Source organism: Vollenhovia emeryi, unplaced genomic scaffold (assembly GCF_000949405.1).
Source record: "Vollenhovia emeryi isolate VEMERY1.0 unplaced genomic scaffold, V.emery_V1.0 DF939181.1, whole genome shotgun sequence".
NCBI classification, from domain to species: Eukaryota; Metazoa; Arthropoda; class Insecta; order Hymenoptera; family Formicidae; genus Vollenhovia; species Vollenhovia emeryi.
Window position 1 is genome coordinate 719,867 of NW_011967185.1, and position 26,067 is coordinate 745,933.

The following is a 26,067-nucleotide window of genomic DNA, read 5'->3' on the forward strand; positions in this document are numbered from 1 at the left end:
CGGAGTGCACTCGGGACCACTGCCGCGGGGACTCCCCGGCGAATTCCCGACGGACAGAGCGGAGAGCCGACGGCGAAGACCGCGGCGGGATCGTGTCGGCTCGCTCACTGGCGGCGCGGCTCGCTCCGTCCGTCTCCCCGGTCGCCGGCTTGTTCGCCGACCGACATCGAATTACGTGTATACATGCACATACGTATGGGCCGTGCGTATGTATCGATTCGAGCGAGAGACGACGACAACGACCGTACGCGCGAGAGACGGTCGGGAACAAAGAGACAGACGGGAGACGCCGGGGCCGCGACGCGGCGCGGCGCGACGCGACGCGACGCGACGAGACGACGAGCGTTCTGGACGGGCCGAGAAAGCGCGTGTCGTGTATTATGGTCGAATGTCGCATTGCAGCGGCGACGTCGGCGACGAAGCCCCGGCAGCCGCCACCACCGTCGCCGCCACCGCCGCCGCATCTGTCGTCGCCCGTCCTCGTCGCACTCGCGGCCCGACTCCGCTCCTCGCGCTTCCTCGCCCGGGACCTCTGTTCCCGACGCCGACGGGCCCTGCTGCGTGACAGACGGCGAGCGTGGCGCGCGCCGAAAGGGCCGATCGCGGTGGAGAGGCCGAGGGACTTTCGTGATACCCGGCGGCGAAGTTGAGGAAAGTTCGCCGATTAAAGTTTCCTCAACTTCGCCGGGCGAGCATCGCGAGAAACGGAGGTCTTTTCTGTAGAGGCTCGCGAATCGGGACTTCGGGCGTCGAATCGTTGAAATGTAACTTTTAATTAAAGCAATTAATATTATTAGAAATTGAATGTTAACGTGTAACAACAGAATGTTTTCACGCGGGAAAGTAATGCCGATTGTGTAATGTGAATTCAGTTTAGGATTAAAATATATTTTAATATTTAATAGAAGACTAATGAAAGATATTTTATTTAATGTCGCAGAAGTTGAAACGATTAGGCGAACAGTCATGGGTAAATTATTAAAACACTCTGATGTAATATCCAACAACGTTGTCCAATTACGTGCAGAGTAATTGAAATAAGATGACGTGGTTTATTTTATTATTAATATTCTTCGATTTGGATCCAGAGATGTAGCATATTAGCTAAACATTGGCTAAATATTGGTCCATTGTTGGCTACACTAGAAATGCATTGGCCACACAATACAGGGTGTTAAAAGAAAATGCTCAGGACTTGAAGGGCAGGTAGTACTCGTGAAATGGAGGAAAACGTAGATTGAAAAACTAATATTTCCGGAGTTATAAACAGCAGTGTATTTTTAAACAGTCTGCAACTCTGTGGCGCGAGGCGGGTGTGCGGAAGTGGAAGAAGAATACGTAGAGAACTTTCTGTAAACTTTGGAGTTTAAAGAACTCTTATTTTTTCTTCCTTTGAATAAATGGAATGTACTCTAATCGAAATAAAGAATTGTTTACAACTCGGAAAATATTAACGTTTCGAAACTTACGTTGTGAAAGTTTTTGCTTCATTTCACGAGTGTCTACTCTTGTCTACTAAAGTCTCAAACCCCTTTTTTAACAGCTTGTTTATTCGTACTCAAATTATAGTATCGAAAATTTTTTAATAGTTTAGAATTGAATCATATAAATACAAATGAGAAAAAGAGAAAGAGAGAGAGAGAGAGGGACTATGTATTCGAATAGTTTTGTACATCGCTAATTTTTTCTTTATCACGCTGATACACAGCTACATATATGGCAGTGGAATTTTCCCGAGTCCGGTTTCCATTACACCCAACTCTCTATTTACGTGATAGATACGTTCCGCGTTACATGGAAAAACCGTAAAAAAAATATCGCGTTACATATTTCGAAAAACCGCGTAAAAGAGTGTGCTACTTTGAAAGTTTTTTTTCTTACACAGCTCTCTCCCTCCCCCTCTCTCTCTCTCTCTCTTTTTCTCCCCCCTGTCTGCCTGTCTCTCCCTGTCTCTCTTTCTCTCTTGGTATGCATCATTAAAGATTTTTTAAATTTAATGTAGAGGCACACATGCTCAATTAAAAAATTTTCATGATTAAGAATTAAGAGCTGCACGTTACACGGTGATTGCAAAAAAAAAAAAAACTGTCGAAAAAGCATGTAAAAGGGGAGCTGAGTGTACTTCGGAATCGCGATATTCGGGAATGATGACTATTGGTCTCGCGTCGTTAACTCAAAAAAAAGTTTGGCGAACGCCAGTCCGTACACCTCTCCCATGACGGATCCGACCGGAGGCAATAGCGCGCACTGGTGCGCGAAAATTGACTAAAATCGCAACGCGTGGTGGAGCACGAGTGATCCCGACCGATGCCAACGGTGGTTGTACAACGACCAGCGTAAGTCATTGTCGTTTGGCGGAATTTCCGCTGGACCGATCCGGCGATCGAAACGCTCGTAGGCCGGCGTTTAACTAAATACTTGAGTACTCGAATCAATTTGTGCGCGACGGCCTGTAGAGTTTGCCGACGTGTGCGTACCCGGTGCATTCGACCGAATTCGCTACAGGCATAGCCGACAGATTTGCCGGTAGATAAAATATCATGTGAAGCTAACGAACTGATAGGTTTATTTAGCCTCCGGCACGCTATCTTCATTACTCTCATTTAATACAGTCGCTCTCGGTGTGGCTGTACTCGAAACGTGGCGAAGATAATTTCGCAGAGTTCACCGAAGAAGAGCGGAGATTCGTAGATGAGCAGAAATAAGAGAGAATAATCATCGTTGTCGCTTATTGTATACATTGTAAATTTCATGTGTTACAATACACAAAAATTTTCAATAATTGGAGCACTATTGCAACAGCATATTCCTGAGACCAAATCAAGTAAAAGAGTCCTGTACTGCTTTTCCCTCCGACAAACAGTTATCGAGATATCATAAGCTAAACATTGAAAAAGTTAGTTATAAATTTTCTCTTGAATATGTGAAAAAGTATTAGTCAAATAAAAAAATGTTTCAGACAAAAGTTGTTCATATTAATTAGTAGAATAAGATAGTATAATAAACAATAGGGGGTTCCGTTTAAAAAATTGAAGGTGACCTTCACGTGACCTTTAAATGACTATCCAAGGTCAAGTCAATGGCACCACCTTATATCCCCCTTCGAACCAAACAACTTTTGCTTAAAACGTTTTTCCGTATCTTTCATATTTTTTGAGATATTTGCGTGGATCATTTAAAATGAGACACCCTGTATAGTAGAATCTAAGACAGTAAAAGAGGTCGAACTGCAAGTACAAAATTTACTCCTACTTTAAAACTGATAGTGTCGGAAGTTTCTACTTTTGCCAATTTAGCATTAAAGTAGATCCATTTCAGTAGAAGCTAAAGTAAATTTTTATAATTAAAGATTGAAGGGAGGAGTAAAAAAGTATGTCATCAAAGTAGGTTATTGCTGGTCTGTGTAGATATATAGATCAGCTAAGTAGGTGTAAATTATCCTTAAAAGTGTCAAAATAGTATCAAAATTTCGACTCGGGAAGTGAGTATTTTATATTCTTCACTTAACACATACCGTCCCTCTTATGTCAAAATCATGAATGTGTAAATTTTCACGAGATAATTAAACAATCGAATAGTTAAATTTACATGTCCGAAGCAAAAATTGTCCTGCAGTTTTCATTTCAAAGTTAAATATAGATATTTAAAGATTCGTTTCTTCATATTGCTATAGTATAACAATAAAATTCCGAATTTTCTTCGACCACAGCTGGTCAATTAATCGGTCAGTGCAGAAAATTTATTGCGAAAAATATTACCTCAGCCAGGGTTTGAACCTGGACCTCCCTTACTCTCTGAGGCATATGGTAATATTTGTCGCAATAACAGTATAAAGATGACATCCTCGCGTCTGTTTTTGACTTTTACAAATATTCAATTATTTCGCTATTTTCTGTAACAAATTGCACATTCACGGATTCGGCACGAGACGGACGACACAGTATGGATTAATATTTTCCGATCGTTATAGAAATATTTATAAAAAGCTATGTTTCCGACAAAAGAACGCGGAAGGAACGGCTTTGCTGAAGTATTTAAATCTTCAGCCGGATGGAAAATAAACTATTTCGACGATCCGACAAAGTTATTCTCAAATCTGTACCTGTGGTTAAATGTTTAGATGTACTTCAGCAATACCGTTATTTCCGCGAGGCGTCTCAAGATGTACGATTGAACGTACTTCATATTGAGCACCTTATGATACATCGACGATTACATTTTTCACGTATAAAAACTTCGCACCGAAATTAATACTTTATTATCTATTTGCTCAAGGTTTCCCTCGCGAAGATCATTCGATTCCCAAATCACTTCTCGCTGAGGAAGGGTAAAGAGCCTTTAAACCATTCTTTAAATTTCTACTCTACCCGCGAATCGCGAGAGAAAGTGCGATAGCTCCGGTCTATATATAGTACACGATTGCTAATAGACGCCACAGAGCGACACGCTGTTTACAATAGACGTCAACGCGACGCGTTACGTTCCGTCGGATTGTTTCCAAATTTCACGCGACCGCGATAACTTATCTCGCCGAATTACTACGATGATTCATTACCTCGTGTATCTATGGAAAACGTATGTCTCCTTCGGGGGGGGGGGGAGAGAAGGGGGAGGAGGCACGCAATGATTCGAACTTCGGCTCGCTGATCACATTTCCGGCTTAAACGTCGAAAACGTACCGTCCCGTGGCCGCAGGCATTGCCGCAAATGAGAATTTCCGAACCGTAGGTCGGATCACGCCTCACTAACTCTCGCGCGGACTCGCGTGAATCGCACTGCACGCGCACCAACACAGGCGGGTCCCCGTTTCACATCGTGCTGCGAAATACGGGAGATTCATCGGGCACGAGTAGGGAAAAGAGGATCGCGCTCGGGCCTGGGAAATGTTGCAACTTTGAGCTAAACGTCACGTCCTTCTCCGCGCCTTTTACCCCCGCCGTCGCGCCGAACGCGCAGCGGGGCACGGTGGACCACCCCGTGTCTTTTCAAAATCGCGTGCGACGACGATGCACGACGCTCTTGCGCAGGCACGTCTCTCCCTTTCGTCGCCGCCGCGAATCGTGACTCCGGCCGGATGCGGCTCCTTTTCCGCGTACCTGAGGACCACGGCGGCCTATCCTCTCGCGTCAGTCAGGATCGGATCGCAGCATCGTCCGCGCAAACAGGTTTCCCTCTCGGCGGCGCTCGGGCTCCCGCCGAGCGCGAGGAACCCGCCGCGCTGGTCCCCGCAGCTGTCGCCCGCAGGACGGGCGAGAGCGGATCCCTCGCTCGCGACGACTCGACCCACTGACGAAACGGAGTCGCGGCTGCTCCACGGTGTTTATGACACTGCGCGCGGATGATGACACGCGAGAGTACCCACCGGGAGGAAGTTCTTTCTCTCTCCTCGCCCGTCCCTCCCGCCGGCCCTCGCCACCCGCCTCCCACGCGTCCAGCTCTTTCTCTCTCTTTCTCCGGCGCGGAGGGAACCGCCGCTGAGGAGAGAAGACGGTTCTCTCGCTGCCGAGTTGCGATGACGCGTTCTCGCCGCCTTCCCCGCGGGATGGCGAACCCGAGCGAGTGCCGAGGAGGAAGCGCCAGCGCTCGTGCCCTGGGCTCGTGGCTCGAGTAGACTGCCTCGACTGCCCTCCAGCACCTGGGATCCAAGCGCCTGACGCTGGTTCGTTCGCCGAGTACAATGCCTCCTATATCGGGTGTCCTTCTTTAAAACACCGCCTACCTCCGTCCTCAGCTATCCCCTTCAAGCCGACGAAGGCCGCCTCTGTCCTTCTCTCTCGCGCGCCTTTACGAGGACACTCTCCGCTCACCTAGCCAGGTAGTGGGCCAGTGGCTCTCATCCCGGGCCAGGTGAGCGGCGCGATCGGTCCCAGTGCTGTGCGTGCGGCCGCCGCGTTCGCGGGCAACTCGAGCGGGCCTCCGCAGAATCGCCTCTTCTTCTTGTTCCTTCGCGATTTTCAATCGGGGCTCTTGCTCGCCGACGGAGACTCGGGGAAGAAACCTGACGGCTCTGCTCGGGCACGCGTCCCCCTCCGACTTTAATTAAACTTCCCCGATTCTCTCGCGCTCTCGCGTCGCGGGGGGAAAAAAAGGATATATACGCCTATCGATAAACGCAGGGGTGTGCGTTGGGCGTTGCTGAAAAAATAAACGAACGCCCCGGATCGCGCGACTCCTATCTCGCGTTACTTTTTCACGAAAGGTATCTCTCGCAAAGAGAACGGGAGTGATTTTTCTCGCGCAAAGCACATCGCGGGCCGCATCGCATTCATTCATTTCGCGCTGCTCTCCCGGTGAGGATCTTATAAAGAGAATGGAGTCATTTTTCTTTCGCAAAGTACGTCGCGATCCCGCATTCCCGTCGTTTACTCCTTTTCGCGAATATATTCAGGCGGAAAGATTGCGTGATCGGAAATTGCATTAGATGGAACGGAGCACGGGCGGAATATGGAATGGATACGCAGAATGGAATACAAAATAATTCATTTTCCGCTAATGCACCGTGCGCGCCCCCCCCCCCCCTTCGATATACATGCAAATGCGCGGTCCGTCGTCTACAGATTTGAAACAGGCGATTGTCCGAAAACTAACGGAGAGACGCTCCTTATTTATACACGCGATTTGGCATTGTGATTTAATTTCTCGCCGCTCGTATCACTCGGGTATCTTCGTGCCTCGCGAAACCTAGAGACCCTGTAATCAGAGACTGGCCATAAGAGCTCGTCAAATTCCCGCGAGTGAGAGAGAAACGTGGGCTGTCTTACTCTGAGGGGGGAAAAAAAAGACAGCGACGCATTTTGGGGCCCGCAATTAGTAATCGAATCATTTGGACTGTTCGTAACGCTCTAATCTTTCAATTTTACCCCGCGTAACTGAAAATCGCAATTAGCTAGTCTATCTATATCCGAGATGTTTAAGTAACGCTAATCAATTCTCTCAATTAGTTCTGTCGATTCGTACTCAGTAACGCAAAGATAATTTTCGTTTTCCCAGAGTAGAGTTACGAACAATCCAAATAATTCGATTACTTAATTGTGGGCCCAAAACGGGTTGCTGTCTTTTTTTCTACCAGAGCATTCTTCTACGATCGTAGAATCGTAGAACCGTAGAGTCAGATAGCCCATGTTTCTCTCTCACTCGAATTTGACGAACTCTTATGGCCAGACTCGGATTACCAGGGTCTCTAGCGAAACCGTGTCTTGAAACGCAAAGTTACCGGGATCTTTCGCGGAAGAAACTTGTCAGGTCGACGCGCGGGCTTGAAACTTGCGCGAAAAACGCGCGGGTCTCGCGCAAGTTCGACAGAGCAATTCAATTTTCGAATTTCCGGGTAGGGGCGTAACGCGATTCCGCGAACGGAGAGTCGGCGGACGCGGCTCCTACGTCGAAAGAAGTACGGCTGCACGCGGTGGTTTCGGACGCGGCTAAAATTAGCGCGAAACGGCATAAAAAGCCCCGTTAACTCGAAAGCCGGACATTGCGGCTCGGCCAGCCGGCTGCATGTTATCGATCCCGTAAGTCCGCGCCCTTTGTATCGCGGAAACGTCGTCGCCGTGGTGGACAAAGGCGGCCGGGTTGGCGTGCGCGATTTTTTGATCGATGCCGAATGAATTGATTTCAGACTGGAAATGTCCGAGGAGAGGCCTTAGCGTGCGCTCGTGTGCGCACGCACCGCATCCGTCGAGGCGAGCCAATATAAATAAAGGCCCCAACACGCGGAAAAACTTAAGCAGGAGAACTTAAGTTAGAACTACATGTCGGTCCTTTTTCTTCCACCCAGAAAGGAAAAGGACCAACATATATTTCCGATTTCCACAACTCATTGTAGGCCGGGCCTAAGACTTGAGGGAAACGACCGGTGAAGGCCCGAACACACTGAAAAACTTAAGACTTGAGAATTTCAACCAATCGAAATTTTCAGCGTTGCTTAAGTTTCAGAAATTGCCGCTTACGTTCTCAACAGTCATTGGTCATTTCCCTTAAGTCTTAAGTTTTACTGCTTAAGTTTTTTCGCGTGTTCGAGCCTCGACTTTCGAAAACGTAAGCAGCCATTTTATGCGAAAACTCGACGAGCACCGGAAGATCCGGCCCATACAGCACAGCAAGGTTTCAGCAACATTGTACAAAATTCATCACAAGATTGCAGCATTGCCTGAGCGCTGCGAAATGTTGCTGCAACGCTGCTGCAATCTTGCAGCAACGGTAAAATGTCCGCCTTCAGAAATATTACAATGTAATATTACAGCAACATAGCGATATAATATGTATACAATATATGCAATAATACTTTGTGTATATTTATATTAATATATAAAGAAAAGAAATTATAAACAAATTCCGGATTTTAAAAAGATCATAGGAGCTAACTATTGAGGTAAAATCTCTAATCTTAGTAATTAGAATTTAAGTAACAACGATTTTTGTTTCGAAACATTTTCTCGGTTGAACAGAATTAGTCGTTAATTTAATCAACACCAATAAGTCCGCAGAATGATACGCAAAACATAGTAACTGTCACGGAACAAAGTAATGTAAAATATTTAGTACAGTATTTACAATTTCGTAGGCGGGACAACGAATTCTCAACGTTCGTAGTTGTTTTTCTCTCGGCGCGGTGACGTACGATGTTTTTGCGTGCCATCATGTGCCTGAAGGTCGCCACGCGATCACTCGCTCGCCGAACGTCGAGCCGGCAAGCAGTGGCGAGAGTCGCTCCGTGCGTGTTATTACTTTTGCGTTATCGGCTTCCAAGACTCGATCGCGATAATTGTAGGGATAAATCGCTATTGATTTGCACATCTTTATTAGTAACAAGTAACGTACCTCGATTAATTATTTAGTTTCTACAACTTGTAACGAGAAACGGATTGTATGTTGAGACGACGGCTCTTTATCAACGTATACATAGATATTTCACGAGACTAACTCATCTAAAATATGAACGTAAACCGTGGTACTTTGTCGCGATTACATCTCGTTTACGCACCGCGCTTTTAATTATCTGTCGATTTCGTGTAATCTGTTCCATTTTCGGGAAAAGAGAGAAATTTGTACGACTTCGGCGTTCGCGCTGTAATTCGCTCTGTCGTTCCTCGCAACTCGAACGGGCAGGAAGTAAAGAAAGTCGCTTATCGCACGTCGTTACATTATGTAAATGTAATCGAAAATTATCTCGATTAATAACAACTATTTATTGCTGGAAATTTCGCTCACATAATTTATTTCGAGGATTAGATTGAATGACAATGATTGTAAAATATCGTTTCGTTGCGGACTAATAACTACTTCTTTACCGCAGATTACGCTTCCGATGCTCGCATTGCGTTTTATATCGTCAATTCAATAGCGATTTATCCATTCTTCCGAATCAATAGTGCAAGTGGTTAGTTTGAGTAATTTGTATGACAGAGAGTCACGCGATATTTGTTAATAATATTTCGTGCGTCTCGCAGTATTTCACATCGGGAGCGCCCGAAATTTCGCGCGATTGATGATTTTCGCGAGTGAGTGTTGCGTGAGTGCAACAAGGATATCTGAGAGGAGAAAGAGGCGGCCCAGGAGGCATCGGGCAACGGCGGAGAAATCGTGAGGTAAGTGTGTTACATTTTGATGTTATTTGCTACTTGTGCAAAATAAAGCTATGCAATGTTGCAACGTTGCAGCAATGTTGTTGCAAGCTTTTGTGTTGTATGGGGGGCGAAACTTTCGCCGATAAATCCCCGAGGCTTCGCTCGCGTCCCGTTGAAACTTACTCCAATATAATGGACGCGAAACGCAAGACGCTTCGTAAGCCGGAACTACGAGAAGAATGATCGACTGTCATTGGCCGGTTTCTCGCGTTGCGGCTTAGCGTCTTGCGTTCATTGTAGAATCAGCTTTACGTGACATTTGCGTCGATAAATTTCAAATACGACGACCTTGGGCAACGTGCTTGCATTTGGCGTATCGAATTTTCCCGAGGGCGGCCGTTAGAAGGTGGACGCTTATGGATCGCGCTCATAATTCAAGAGGCCGTCGCGGCGGTGGCGTCGGCATTTTTTATTTAGGAGCTCAGCGCGGAATAACGAGATCGTCTTTCCGCGCGAGGTGGAAGGAAAAGCCTGAGGCGCGCGCGGCTCCGGTGGGACAAAACGAATGGACGCGGTAACGAGCGGCGAAAGAAAAGGGTCGGCGACGGCATAACAACGGGACGCCTTTCCAGCGGCAGGGTGCGTGCGCGCGCGCGGCCTCTTGCGCTTTCTTCGACGGGAATAATCCGAGAAAATCCGTGCGCGGGACGCTGCAAATGTATAACCCGCCTCGCGAAATCCGCGTTATATTTTATATTGCGGGAAGCGATGCCCGGGAGAGACTGTGAATGTCGGACGAGCGGGAAAACCGCTTGGAACTCGAGCGTGCATTTCGGCGATGCCTGAAATGCACTTAACGCCGAACGTCTACTTCGAACGCTTTATCGACAATTTTTCGCATTCCTCTTATTTCTTCCTTACACTAATTTTGTTTTCCCAGCGAGATACGATTCGTCGAAATGATGTTAAATCGACGTCGACATTGTCGAACTGACGTCGATTCGACATCGATCGACGGGTCATTTCTCGCTGGGTTAATAATATATTTTGTTTAACGTTGCAACGCGTCTTCTTTTCAATGCCGATCTAGAAGGTGGAGAATGCAAATTTTTGTTCGGCTTAACTCGCCTGTTGAGGAATAAATGAAACTGGCTACGAAATTCTTAACGACCGCGCTGACAATGCACACTTGTTGTGCGACGCGATGCTGCAAGAGAGAGACGGCACTTTTATTCTTCCTCTTCCCCGGCTTACCGGCAGATTTTATACAGTCACTGAAACATCTCGCCGTGCAAAATTATGCGAATGAAACGCGGAATGTAAATGCGCCGCATAAAATTTATAACGCGCGACGGTCTTGTGGAGATTGGCGTTTCATCGCCATCGATTCGCGCGCATTAAGCGCGCCGATGACAACGCTCGCGATTGCTAAACCAGATAATCAAGGTTTATTCAGCCAGATGATCAAATAACATTAGCGATTCCACAATAACGATTCGACGACCCGCTGTAATCCGCCGGCTCATTCGCGATGTTATCATTTTGCGTTAGACACGACGACGGAAACATGCGGAATTAATATATTAATAACTTTGAAGCCGACGGCACACGATACTATTTTGCCTACTGGATTTCTTGCAAGAGCCAATAAGGATGCAGAGTTTTAGATCAGGTGACGTAAAGCTAAACCCTGATTGGCTCTCGCAAGCAATCCAGTAGAAAAAATAGTATCGTGTGTTGTTGGTTTAATAATTTATATAAGAGAGAGAGAGAGAGAGAGAGAGGGAAGGTGAGACAGGGAGAGGCCGGGAGAGACTGGGAGAGACAGGAAGAGACGGGGAAAGACAGGGAAAGACAGGATGAGAGAAGGAAAGAAATGGAGAGACAGGGAGAGACAGGGAGAGACAGGATGAGAGAGGGAGAGACAGGGAGTGACAGAGAGAGACAGGGAGAGACAGGGTGAAACAGGATGAGACAGGGAGAGAGAGAGAGGGAGAGAGAGAGGAAGAGAGATAGAGAGTTTATTGGCGCTCTGGGACAAGTTTCCTAAAGCGCAGAAACAAAAATACAGAGAGAATACATAAAACTAGAAAGAATTATTATAAAAGTGTAAATAAAAGAGAGGTAAATAAAAAGCATTATAAAAGTGCAAATAAAAGAGAGGATTCGAGATGTTGTAAGAGAGAGAGAGAGAGAGAGAGAGAGAGAGAGAGAGAGAGAGAGAGAGAAGAGAGAGAAGTGCTGAAAAACGTCGGTTATAGCTTCACTGCTCGGCATTGGCTGCGTTCGCCAGAAAGAGCCGCTTTGCAACTGTTGTGAAATTCGTGAATCCGATCGGCGTATGCTCTTAAATTCACTCAACGATAAGAGAATACGCCCTTCGGATTCATGGATTTCACAACAGTTGCAAAGCGGCTCTTTCTGCTGAACGCCGCGCAGCCATTGCCTCGCGCGCCGCGAGCGACACGCCACTAGCCGCGCCGGCGAGGCAGATGGCACGAATTCGGTGACATTGAGAAAACAGCCCGGCCGCGCGTCCCTTCGCCGCGGCGAGTGCAGCTGGCGCGTGCACGCTCCGTGTCCGGAAGGCAACGGGGGCCAACGTTACATACGGACTTACACGGGACCGTTCAAGGTAGATATAGAATTTACGTATAGATCGAGATCTCTCGGGCCGACCCCACGGCTCGCCCGGCACGCCGGAGGAAACCATTTAGATATACTACATACGTCGGCTAAAAGGGTCCGAGTGTTTATCCTACATCTTTTATCCGTCGCGCACCCACACCCCTCGTATAATATTCCGACCGCCATATTCCGCGCGCAAGGTAAATAAATTACGTGGAGTGTGTGCCGTGCATACATATACATGTATATTCCGAATATTTACATCTTGCTCCTCTTGCCACTTTACCGTCTCATTTTCGTGTACCGCCACTCGACTTTCGAGCGCGTGTATTCGAGCGCACGCAAAGGGCCCGGGCTGTGCCATCCCGAAAAACGCTCATAATACTCTCCCTCGCGCGTTTCCTTTACGCCGTATTTTTTGTTTGTTTGTTGCAATCCACTTGCCGGGCGCCGTAGCGCGCGCGCGAATTATGCAAAGCGCCGGCCGGCTCCGAAAGCTTAAATTATTCCGTCTCCCTCTCGCTCCTCGCCGCGCGTCCTCGCGCGCCCATTCCTCGATCCTCGCCGATCGCAGCGGGAGATATCGCCGGTCATTCTGAATATTTATCGCGCTCCACACGTACTACCCCCGGAAACGGACTCCGCGCGCGCGTGCGAGTTATCCAACGTCTTACGCCTGGCTTCTTATTCGTCTCGCGTACGTCGCACCGCGAATATTCCGAGCGTCGAGATATAGCGGATTACACGGAGCTGTGCCGGGCCGGCCCTACGCGTTCGCCCCCTCGTTCCACCCTCGTCCCGCCCCCTTGCCCTCTGCCCGTCCCCCAGGTCCTCGTGCACATGGCACGCGGCTCGCGCACGGTGCCCGTCGGGCGCAGACGCGCGGCTTCCAGCGCCGTCGGGAAAACCGGCGCCGCGGAGGATACGCTCGTCCGCCGCCGGCCGCACTCGTGCGCCGACCGCGACCGCGAACGCGCGGCACCGTCCGCACCCTCGACGTCTCGCTCAGCCTCCGGAGCGCTCCGGTAAGCGCGCGCGCGTTCGCGCGCGGCGGGCCGCGTGATCGGCGGGTCTCTCTTTTTCTCTCTCTCTCTGTCTCTCCCTCTCTCTTTTCTTCTGTGTACCCCGGGTGTGCGCCCAGGCGGTGGTGATCGCTCTCTCTCTCCCGCGGCTGAAACAATACCCCGAGCTCCGATATACCCGACGCGGGAAATGTTTCTAGTGTTGTACCGCGTGTCGACACGGCCGAGGCCGAGAGCCGCTCGATGCTGGTGAAGACGTATTGGTATTCTGTCGGGAATGTCGATGTCTCTTAGGCGAATAGAGTCTAATCTACAATGTGCTCCACGCGTCTAGAAACATTCCATTTTGCGGTCAACGAATGCGTTTAAAGAAATGTGTGCGAGTTGATAAACTGTGTATTATGCGTTGCATAATCGTACGCTGTCGATGGATTTTTTTAAGCGTTTCGATTCGCTTATGCCCGTCCCGCACCCGGGGGGTGATCCTACTTGTGGCTCATCCGAGTGAGTAAATGTGTGGACGAGGATCGTCGTATTGAGACCGTTTGTGGACTGGGGTGCCACTTCTACGTAGCAAAACGGTTGAAAACCATAGTGAAATCATACGAAAACCATACTTGGTATAATAGTATCATACTAGAATGTCCGCGTAAACTTGTCCACTCGGATGAGTCGCAAGTAGGATCATCCCTGGGTGTAGACCGGGCATTATAGAATGTTTCTAGGTGCAGAACGCGCTAGGCTTGAGCCTGGTCTACAATGTGCACTTTGCATCTAGAAACGCTCTATTTTGCAGTCAATACATACGTTTAAAAAATCTGCGCAAGCGGATCAATTATTAAATTAATTGGTGGGGCGGGGGGGAGAAGACCAATGCGAGCCAAACGCAGGTGATTGTGCGAAAATGTCCAATATGGAACTTTTTATTGAATTTGCAATTTAATCAAACGTTTCGGCAAACGTGTCGTCCTCGGTGAGACTGTGTAGACAAAAATATGTTCGGCGTTTAAATGGCGAAACTGTCCTCTCAAGTTGTCGTCTTTACTTTTACTGTACGTCTTTATTGACGTGAATCTCCAAATGGTGAAAGCCACGAAGAGAGAGTGCGAAATATAGATTTGACATACCGAATCTAAAAGGGGACAGTCACGTCGAGCAGTAAGCAACTAACTGATCAATTATATATTACACACTGCACAATCGTACATTGTCGACAAATTTTCTGGGCGTTTCGATTTGCTTGTATTTAACGGTAGTCAATACATACGTTTAAAAAATTTGTGCAAGTTGCTAAACTGCATATTATGCGTTGCATAATCGTACATTGTCGATTAATTTTCTGAGCGTTTCGATTTGCTTATAGAATGTTTCCAGATGCAGAATGCGTTAGGCTTGAGCCTGGTCTACAATGTGCACTTTGCGTCTAGAAACGCTCTATTTTGCAGTCAATAAATACGTTTAAAAAAATTGTGCAAGTCGATACGCTGTATATTACGCATTGCATAATCGTACATTGTCGATTAATTTTTCAAGCGTTTTGATTTGCTTATATAAAACAGTAGTCGATACGTACGTTTAAAAAATTTGTGCAAGCTGATAAGCTGTATATTATGCATTGCATAATCGTACGTTGTCGATGAACTTTTTAAGCGTTTTAATTTGCTTATATAAAATAGTCAATAAATCCGTTAAAAAATTTTTTTGCAAGTTGATACACTGCATATTATGCATTGCATAATCGTACATTGTCGACAAATTTGGTAAGCGCGTTTCGATTTGCTCGTATAAAATGGAATGAAACTGTGTTATGTCCGAAAGGAAACCGGCGTGCAGGATAAAGTAGAAAACGGTATATGAATTCGCACTTTAGCTTACAATCATTGGGCTATCAATATCTTACTCGGACCCAAAGGCGCTCTCGTTTGTTTGATGAAATAGAATGTTTCTGGATGCGGGATGCACATTGTCGATTAGGCTTAAGTGTTTTACGATGCGTACGACCGCTTGATGTTGCCCGATTGTCATTTCTGCTTCTGCCGTTTATTCTTCTCATTTTATCTCGTTACGGCGATTATTTCTTTCTTTTTTTTAAAATCATTTTTGAGTTCGCGTTGGTCGCGTTTGGAATCGCTTTTTGAATACGCGGTGAATGTCATCGGGGGGAAAAGTCGCCCCCCGGCGTTGTGATTCCACGTATTGTTCCATCCAGACAATCGAAAGGAGAGAGATCGCGGTTTCATTATACCGCGTAGTTTTTAATTGCGCGAGTTGCATGGCTGTTGCACACTATGTGTGCCAAAACGGCACACTAATGTATTTAGGAAATCACTCGCGACTTCGTTGCACGTGTTGCACGTTAGTGGGATGCCCAGTAGTTCGATCGTTGTTTTCACCCAGAAACGTCGGCGTTACGTGGAAATGATTATTGATAACATAACTGGAGCATTGTCGGCAATTTTCCCCCGTCTTTGGCTATAGACTCTCCAGTAAATTGGGAAACGGGGTTGACGGGTGTTGAAAGACCCAGGAGGGGGATATAGAGTCGCGGTCTTGTTAATTTTTAACAGCCAACACTTTTACGTCCTCCACTTGGAGTTTGTCCGAGTTCACAAGCAACGTCCCCCGACTTCGCAACTTTGATTCCTCGGAACTTAATCTCTCGCGATCCTCAGACGGCCACGTAATTAAAGCCGTAGTCTCCACGCCGCGGAAAAGCCCAGCTCCGAGAGCTTGATCGGGGAAATCGTTATAGTTATATTTGTATAAAGGTCGCACGTACAAATAGAATACGCTCAATGTATATTTGCCCTGTATACATATTTGCTTCCACGACGCTGCGCTTAGCATCTGCAAAATGCAGATGGACTATATCAAGGAATGAAATCGCCATTACGCGACATTGTGTACGCGCGAAAACGCGAGTCCGTTCCTCGCGCGAGATTTATATCAGCGAGATTTATTCGCGGCGGAAGATTAAGTTGCACAATGCGAGAACTTAATCCCTCGAGGCGGCGGATCTCCCGAGCAGCTGGTATATATAATGCAATTAATTGTAATAACTAATTAAGAATTCTAGAAGAAACTGCCTGCGTGCTCCAGAGTTAATTTACGACTCTTGCGACTTAAATCGTTCTCGTTGGTAAAAGTATTCATTTTTCACTCGTCGTCGTCGCGGATGGCGGAATCTATGAAACGCGTTTTCCTCGCGATCCTGTTGCGGTGACACGAGGGATTACTGCCTCGACACGCTTTCGTCAAGGGGTGCCGTCCCGTTTCACGCGTGACGCGCATAATACACCACTTATCCAGGGGAAAAAAAATTGTCGCTACCGTAGCTAGTCATGATTTGCTAAAAATATTTTGCTGCCATTTTCTAAAGCGCAGCAAACGGTTTGCTGTCGCACCTAATACAATGTGCAGTGACAAAATACGAGTATCAGCTGTCCATATTTAACTGAGATTTAGCTACATGTGCAGTTCTTATACGGCAGCCGCATTTTCTCTTACGCAAATGTACGGTAAACTTTGAAAAAACTTTCATAAAGTTAGGAAGAAAAATTGTTTGACGACGTTAAACTGACTAAGGTGGTTTTATTTAACAAAATTTATTCCTACGTTTCGACCATCCGGATTGTGGTCCTTTTCAATAATTTTACAGATAATTTTCCCCAATATTTTGTAGATAATTCCTTGAAAAGGACCACAATCCGGATGGTCGAAACGTAGGAATAAATTGTTAAATAAAACCACCTTAGTTTAACGTCGTCAAACAATTTTTCTTCCTAACTTTATGAAAGTTTTTTCAAAGTTTACCGTACATTTGCGAAAGAGAAAATGCGACTGCCATTCTTCCTGTTTTGAATCAATTACTGGTGACAATAATATTCCGCTTGTTTTTCATAAAGTTCTTCAAAACTCCACGATTACATGATTTTTAGGATAAATTTTAAGAGATAAAATAAGGACACGAAAAAAAATGGAGCCACCATAGTTAAAAACTGTGTGGTAACTAAATTTCAGTTGTAAAATATGGACAGCTAACATTTAGTTGTGCTAGCTAAATATATTTCTACTGTGCCTATTGTGTTAGGTGCGACAGCAAATCGTTTGCTCAGTTTGCAGTGGTTTCAAAATTTCTAGTTATGGCAGCAAAATATGTTTAGCAACCCATGATTAGCTACGGTAGCGGGAAATTTCTTTCTCAGTGTTTCACCAGTAAACTGTACACTAAGTATAATTACTAGTGAAATGTGTGGTAAATTTTCAAAAACTCCCATCACATTCCTCGAAGCTTCGCGTTGTCCCGCGATTACGCAGCAGCAAAATATTAGCTATCGCTACGCGTGCAGTTCTACAATATTTTCAGGACAAATTTTAAAAGGAAATTCTCTCTCCGCGTAGGATAAGTGCATCGCGCGTGAAACGGAACGCAAGGAATTTCGTCGTTTAAAATAGCCGAAACATTGCAAAAGGGATCTCGGGATGTTTTCGAAAAATCTCCGTCTAACGGACCTTTGAACGGACCAGTTTGCAGCGTAACTGCAACACGCCCTTGCGACTCGACTCCGCCTCCGGAGTACGGAGCATTGTAATTGAGGGAAGCCGATGTGGTGGTGCGCGTTCTTGTTTGCAAGTTATAAACGCTCCTTCCTAACTTCGGTCCCGTAGATTCCGATGTTTACGGCCGCGTGAGTTGCATAAAGGACGAAAGTCCGAGGACGAGAAAGAGACGTTCTCCCGATCCGTCTCTCCCCCCGTTTGTGCCATTCGTACAAATATCGCTTCTGACAATGCGGACGGACCGGAAAGGTGGCTGGTAGCGTACAAAGGATACCTGAAAATTAGAATGTCTTTTGGATGTTTTCAGTGTCTGATTATGGGGGCCGGCGTCAAAGGAAATTTCTTGTTCGCAAAATCGCGACGTTATTGTGGAGCGTTCGTCAAAAAGCCGGCACGACACATGTAGCGTTATTAATTTTGTTCGCATAACGCGTGATTCGTTGTAATATAACATTCATTACTATTCACAAAGTACCTATATGTTGTGTGAGCCACTGGCGGGAATCCAAAATAAACGGAGGCATTTGACGTTTATTACCGCTCTCGCTTTTCTTGGTACAATTGTTATAAATAAGCTGCACTCTTGGCCCTCTTTCCTCTACACTGTAATGTACATAAAAAAAATAATTTTTTTCATTCTCGACATTAAAATAGAGATCTGGATAGCGATACTTTTTAATTAAAAATTTAATAATGCCTCTTCTAAAGTTTACTTTGATCTACAAATTCTGTCAGAATTTTCAGGATGAAATTCGAGTTATAATTCTGTGAACCGTACAGTGCGAAAAACAGTTAAAAAATCAGAAAGATACATGTAGAAAATATTTATTAAAGTACGCAGTTAAAAAATCAGAAAGATACATGTATAAAATATACATGTATACTTGTATAAAATATTTATTAAAATACGCACACACTTATGGAAATATACGGCATGTAAAAATGTAAATAACATTTTATCCTAAAATCTACACGAATCATATGATCGCAGAAAGAGCTTCGCGAATATTGTATTATTTAATATCTATGCACACCCATCCCTCGATTTACGCGGTACTTTTTACACGCAATCTCAGTTTTATGCGATTTTACGGTCAGAAAATATGCTTCTTTCTATAATATTTATTTACATTATTTTACATATTTTACATATAAGCCAAAACCTCTCAGAAATTAAAGAGGCCGTTTAGGACCGGGCATAGGTGTAAGTAGCCATAACTGGCCAGTTATGGCTACTTACACCTATGCCCGGCCTCTTTAATTTCTAATTGATTTTATATCTTAAAGGACCTAAGTTAAAATTGTAGTACCAAAAACTCTTATTTCAGTGTACTTATTGCAAATTTTTAACCTTTTTTTTCATTGTGAAGAATATAAATACGTTAATTCCAAGTTTATCCGGCACAATAATTTGCTGTTTCGCTTTCATTGTTACTGTTTGCGTGCAAATACGCGAAATAAATATTTTTGCATCACGGGCTTTCCTCTCGCGTATTTTTCTTTTGTACGCCAATCGCGGACTCCATTTACGCGATTCTCAACCGCACCAAAAAAACTCACATATGGCACGAATGCTCCGCGTAAATTGAGAGACGAGTGGACATTATTTTTGTATCTCAATGTATGTAAATACATCCTGTGTATATAAAACTTATATATAAATATGCCGCGCGCGGCACGCAACAATACGGGACCGATTGAGCCTTTTGCGGAACATGGAATAAATGTAAAATCCATAAGTACACACGCTGAAGAGTGAATTTTTGCTACCGTAGCTAATCGTGGTTTGCTAAAACTATTTTGCTGCCGCAGCTATAAATTTCGAAAGCGCAGCAAACGGTTTGCTGTCGCGCCTAATACACTAGGCACAGCAGCAAAATATTTAGCTATCACAACGAAATATTAGCTGTCCATATTTTACAACTGTAATTTAGTTGCCACCTGCAGTTTTTAGCTAGGGCAGCTACATTTTTCTTTCCGTGTGTGCATAGAGAATTTCGTCTTAAAACTTACTCTGAAAATCGTGTGATCGCGGGACAACGTGGCATTTTCGAGAACTTCATCAGAGAACTTCATTTTGAAATTTTACTAGTAAAATGTACGGTAAAATTTCAAAAAACTGTCATAAAATTCTTGGAAATGCCGTTCCGCGGTCATACGATTTTCAGAATAAATTTCGAGAGAAATTTCTCTCCGTGTATTTATTGACCGCAATTTAGAGCGCTTTAATAACAACGTTACTTTGTAATTAAGGGATGAGCTCTCCGGTTCAGAAGGAGACTTTGGAAAATAGCGCATCCACCTTTCCCGCGCGCGTTCTCATTCCGAGCTTATGCCCGTTCATCGAAACGCGCTGTTTAGCGTACAATACGTCGCGTAATTGAATTCGGCAGCGGCTGCGCTCGTTCGCGCCGTCAGAAGACAAGTTTGCTGAATCCACGTGGACGTGTAAATCGGATTTGACGTCGGGCTGGCACAAAGTAATTCACGAAACTTTATTAAGGCGTTCACGTTCGTTCGCGCGGGGTCGAATAAGCAAATTTTCCGCCCCGCGGGTTTTCCCTCCGCCATAGCCGCCGCGATATAAATTGCGCGCGCGCTCTTGTATCGGCGTTTATTCATAAAGTTCGGATCCCCCGTCCTCCGGGGACGCCGTGGGCGACCAGACCATTCGGAAGCCGTACGAATGAAGATCAAAGACCGCGCGGTTTACCTCAACAGACTTTCATTCAATTTTTAACGGGGCGGAGGAGAGGGAGGGCAATTGAAATCCGCCGCGCCGTACACGCCGTTCGTCGAAATGTACATTCCCAAATAAAAGAAACGAAATTTTTGACGCTCGACGCAAAAATTGTTATTCGACCGTTATTGCGTTTTCCAAGCAATATCGCGCGGTTATTGATATTAAAAGGTCGCGAGAGTACAGCGAAGCTTACTCGCGCAAAGCGCACTTGTAAATTGGTATGCAAATGAAACTGGATGGAGGAGCCGAGGGTAAACCCTTGACATTTCAAAGTTTATTTAATTAATAATAATTTTGTGATAATCCCTTTGAGTGCAACGGCGCTACGCGGTACCTTCGAAATTTAAAGCCACCTCCCTGTTTTTTTTCTTTTTTGTTTTTTTCGATACTTCACCGGGAGATAATTGACATTCCTTGATACGGTCATTCTTTCGCCCGCCCTTCACGCCGGCGCGCTGTTTTAAGTAGTTTTCTTTCCCTGCATTTGTATGCCGAGCACCGCGTTGTTTTGTTAGGACACAGGCAACCACGTTCCCTCTATTGATGAAACATGATGGCAAAGCAAGCATGATGGATGAATAGGTGATGTATGTCTCGACAAATGTGTATTCCGAGCCAACATCGCGAGCGTCGAGATCGAACGAAAATGTCGAGATATGTACACGGGGAAGATTCATTTCGCTCCGACGTTTATTCGACAACCTCGATGTTGCCGACGATAAGAAAACTCCGCCGCGGACGATGTTCGCCTATCTGCAATGGAAAGTTTTCCCTCGCCGTGTTTTTTCTTTTCCTGCGTGTTTTTTTTTTCGTTCGGAAGAAACTTTTCACGACTTACTTTTCATGGGCGCTCTAAATGTTAATGCATTTGGTTCTCTCCTGAAGTAAGGAGGAAGAAAAAAAACAACGAAGCTCCCTTTATGAGGAAGCAAAAGGAGAGAAACCCCCGGCCGCGCGGCTCGCAGCCGCTCCGCGCCGTTGCGGGCGCTAAACGATAATAATTTTCCGATATCTAGACTTTATTTTTACTCCACTTTCCCACAATCCAGACGATCCTCCCGCGGATCAAGTTACCGGCCCGATTACGGATTGCGACACCATGAATGCAAACGGCGGTGCAAATCTGTCTGTAAAATGGGGGCGCTTCAGCGCAGCGCCGCGCGGCCTGAAACCGAGAGGCCAAGAAGCAATTTAGACTCGTTACGCCGCTAACGTGCGCGCATTGTTCCCCGTATCGATCATATCGGGATTACCGTTTGTTTATCCGTGTACGATCGTCGGCGAGCGAAAGGAAGATAAAATGTGGATGAGGTACGCGCGGCGACAGCATGAGCTCGAAACGCCCATTACCGTCCCGCGGCTCGTTCGTTTAATGACGGGCTGCGGTAAGGATGTTACCTCGCAAGATGTGGCGCACGTGAGTGACCCAGCACGCGCCGAGCAATGAGAAACGCGCTGACACCGAGGGTGCAACGTCGTACACGACGCCTCGAAGAACGACGTGTGTGCAGCGACGTGAGAAATGCATCGCGTTTCCCCGCGTCCGACGCGTCTCGCCGACGGTGCAAATTTAATATATCGCTTACCTGTCGCCAAATTCGATCGCGAGTACCTTCGCGCGCACTTTCCGCTCGCACGACAGCCCTAATGAGGGCTGGATTCGCAACGGTAATCACACTTGTCGGCAGAGCACCCAGAAAACAAGTTTCTTCGAAATCAAACAAATTTTCTTTGAATTTGTACCTTACTGGAATTTTTTTATTTCATTTCGAACAAATGATTTTTTTCACCTCAATCAAAATTTTGTTCGATCAAGACTGACATTTCGAAGAACATTCGTATCTGCACTCAACCCTTACGAGTTTTATTTGGAGAAGGTGCATTATCTACGCGATCACGAGTGTGGCTCAACACAGAAAGAGTGTAGCAAATGCCTATCTGGCATGGAGACCCGAGTCGAAATTTTAGCCCTGTGTTGAACCTTCAATTATATTATACAGTAGGACCTGAGACAGTGAAAGAGATCGAACTGCGAGTACAAAATTGACTCCTACTTTAAAACTGACAGTGTCGGAAATTTCTACTTTTGCCAATCTAGCATCAAAGTAGCTAAAGTAAATTTTTAGAATTAAAGATTCAAGGGAGGAGTAAAAAATAGAACGCCATCAAAGTAGGTTATTGCTGGTCTATGCAGGTGTATAGATCAGCTAAGGTGTAAATTATCCTTAAAAGTGTCAAAATAGTACCAAGATTTCGACTCGGGAACAAACATTTAGAAGTACATTTCTATCTCGTACTACTTTAAGGCTCGGTTTTTCATTCTCTGGTCAACTGTTAACTAGAAGTTAGTCGACTCTCCATCTTTTTCTGTATCATTATCTGAGAGGATAATCGACTAACCTCTGGTCAACGTTAACCAGAAAATGAAAAACCGGGTCCAGGAGGTACGGAAAGAAGGTACCGTGAATTCATAGAGCGGCACCTCCAATTGATCGTTATATGTTCATTATTACCTCGTATATTTATACCTCGTGCCAATATATCGGGAAAAGTATTTTCCATCAGCGCGTAACTCTCGAGTCTCTATTGTACTTAGAAATTTGTACCTCGAATATGGCGGTACTGCACGGTACAAGCTTAAGGGCGAGTTTCACAAACGTCGGTTAACTGCTGACCGAAGGTAAATTGATTCTCAGTCTCTTCTTAGATAATACGATAGAAAAAGATAGGGAGTTGACTGAACTCTGGTCAACAGTTAGCCGGCGTTTGTGAAACTGGCCCTTAGAGTGTATCTCTTGAAATTTATCCTCGCGTCATTCCATGTCGACATAAAGACGCAAAAGAAAGATTCTCCATTCTTCCATCGGCGCGATTGATTTTATAATCGTTCGGCGTCCCACCCGCGGTCGATCGCACTCATTAGCGACCCGTTAAAATAATGTGTCGACGGATAATGAAGCGCGCTCCCGCGGATGTAATTAGGTCGAAGATGAAGAAGCATAATCGGACGTGTACAGCGTCGAACGCGTGTGCGCATACAGGGTCTAACGCACGGGGTCTTCATTCGAGCTGCAGTTTCGGGTGGCAGCTATACGTCAACGTGTTTGCTGCGCCCGCACCAACTAATCAACGCTGTTAATTGGCGGCCGACGCCCGGCGGTGCACGAGTACGCCATAGAATCGCGCACCGAAATCCGTCGATTAATACAATGTGACGAGAGGGGAGGGCCCGTTGTCTCGTTGACGGAGAGAAACGAGCGATTGTTCGCGCTCGATCGAGACCCACCACGAGGACACTCCAGAATTCATTCACGCGAGAGAGCTCTCCATTGTCATTCGATGGGGATAGTTTTAGCATTTTGAAAACCAGGCCTCATCGCCGTTACCGTATATCCCTTTTATTTTTCACTCTCCCATCTTTCTTCGTCCGCACTTTGCAGTACACCTTCTCCTCCATTTATTTTCGACGTCGACGCACGAACAATTTTTCATCGTTGACATCTCGATCTCCAGCGCGAGTAGACAAGAAAATTATTACGTGCATCCTTCCCTTAGGCCCGGTTTCACCAAACGTCGCTTAAATTTAAGCTCACAAGCTTGTTGGTTTAATTCGCGTTTGTCTCTTTCTAAAGTAAGTTGGAAAGGGACAAAGAACAAATTAAACTACGCCTGAAGCTAAGCGACGTTGGTGAAACCGGGCCTCGCTCTCTTAAAATCAATCAGTGGATTATGACTGTGATTAGCGACTATTATCTGCTTTTCAGTGACGATTCATTGACTTTAAGAGGCTGCCACTACGTCTTTGTGGGCCAAATTATTTCTCTCGCAAGTGAAATTAAGTACTACACTGTAAAAAAAGATATGTAAAGTTACATACATAATAAGCGTAGCGATTACACTATTAATAACGGAAATATATAAATTCATGTGCTTTTACAAAAATATTTTTACTCTTTGTTGTGTAAATAATTGTTTATACATGGTGAAAAATTACACAAAATTATAAAGTTTATACAATTAAAAGCAAGCAGTTCACTTATTATGTAAGGTAATACTTTTACCTACAAGGAGTAACTTTACTGACGTATGTAAATATACACCTTTGATAGATGGCCCCAATATTACGCCACTACAATAATCGCAATTTTACGTGTAACTTTTTTACAACGTAGTCGGCTGGCCCAATGCGAATCAAAGAGTCTTATTACTCGGCGGAATTTATGCAAATCCCAGAAATACAGTTCGCCAACGCGACGTCCTCGCCAATTTGATGTAAAGCCGCATAGGGTTGAATGTGCATGTTTCGATAATAGAATTTTAATCCGATGCATGGCTGGTACATTTAATATTGATCATGTAAACGTTTGCGGGAACCACAATCGGGTTTAATTAGGTCGTTCTATTCGTCTTCCAATCAACCCGGTATAAGCTCGCTAATTTGACGACGTCTCGTATCATTCATCGCGCCACACAGCTGTCGCCCGTCGTGCTCTGTTACTTCGACCGAAAGGCAATTAAAGTGACGAGGAGTAATCACGTGGGATACATTCGTTACAGGGATCAGTCGTCGTCGTCGTCGTCCACGTCGCAAGTAAGATCCGATGTGCCGCGAGCAAGTGCCCCGTATTTTCGCCGGGGGACCATCGACGGTGCCTGCAATTATCACGCGCGTTAGCGCGATCCGTTAATTAAGCCGCTCGAATCAGCAGCGGTGGGCCCGCCGCTAATTAACGCCGGCGTCGGCCCCGCCGCTCCCCGCGGGACATCGGCCTCGATCAGCGACCGACGGATTTAACGAGAGACCATTCGGCGCACGTGGCGGCCGCTTCACTTTCTCCCCTGTCCGTTTCTCCGCCCGGTCGTGGAAGACATGGTGCGCGCCGCCCGATGAAGGTGGGGCCGCGCGACGAGGCGTCGCGGCGCCGTGACAATGCGGAAATATGAGACTCCCCGCGCCGACCGGGTCTCATCGCCGTCGTCGTCTTCGTCGGCAGTGCGCTCGCACCGATGCGACTTACAACGCCCGCCGACGCGTACGTCCGACCGGTCCGACGTCCATTGAGGAAAAATGGGTGCCAATCAATCGACCCGGAGCGCGCCCACCCCCGGAGAGGAAGGTAATACTCTCTCGTCTGGCTCGCGGAAAGGAGAGCGCGCGAATCTTTCATGAGCCGCGGGCATGTTACGCGGAAATGATGAGGATTGGCTCTCGGTTACATACATATAGACGCACCTAGACATGCGTACAATGCGGTCGAATCTGATATTTTATGAAGTAGCGGAAAGAATGGCCGCAGCTCTCGACTTCGAGCATGTTCGAAAAGGAGCGACTTGCCGCTCTTTATTGTTGCATCAGTTGTAACTTGAGGAATGCCTATTTTCTATTTATTACGAGGACGAGTACATACACAAAGTAACGTGAACGTTGCTTTCAAATAACAAAAAATGCTATTTTTTAATTATTATCTAATTGAGATTGTTATAGTGTTTATCTAAATTTAACTGACGGTATGAATAAACGGTATCAACTCTAGAAATAACATCCGCT

The 26,067-nt window shown here is 45.8% G+C and overlaps 1 protein-coding gene across 3 annotated transcripts in view; it reads left to right on the plus strand.

Annotated features, from left to right (window-relative positions):
- Window positions 1-26,067, plus strand: part of LOC105562994 (serine/threonine-protein kinase 32A) — a 95,019-nt gene that overhangs the window by 45,229 nt on the left and 23,723 nt on the right. Inside the window, exons 1-2 of one of the 3 annotated variants that reach the window (XM_012014220.1) lie at window positions 13,154-13,219; window positions 25,077-25,636. The exons of 1 other annotated variant lie outside the window; for it this stretch is intronic. In XM_012014220.1, the coding sequence (XP_011869610.1) occupies window positions 25,588-25,636 (49 nt within the window). In that variant the 5' untranslated portion in view covers window positions 13,154-13,219; window positions 25,077-25,587. Of the gene's footprint in view, window positions 1-12,003; window positions 12,202-13,153; window positions 13,220-25,076; window positions 25,637-26,067 lie in introns of those variants that run through there. One more of the 3 variants, XM_012014222.1, reaches the window with a different exon arrangement.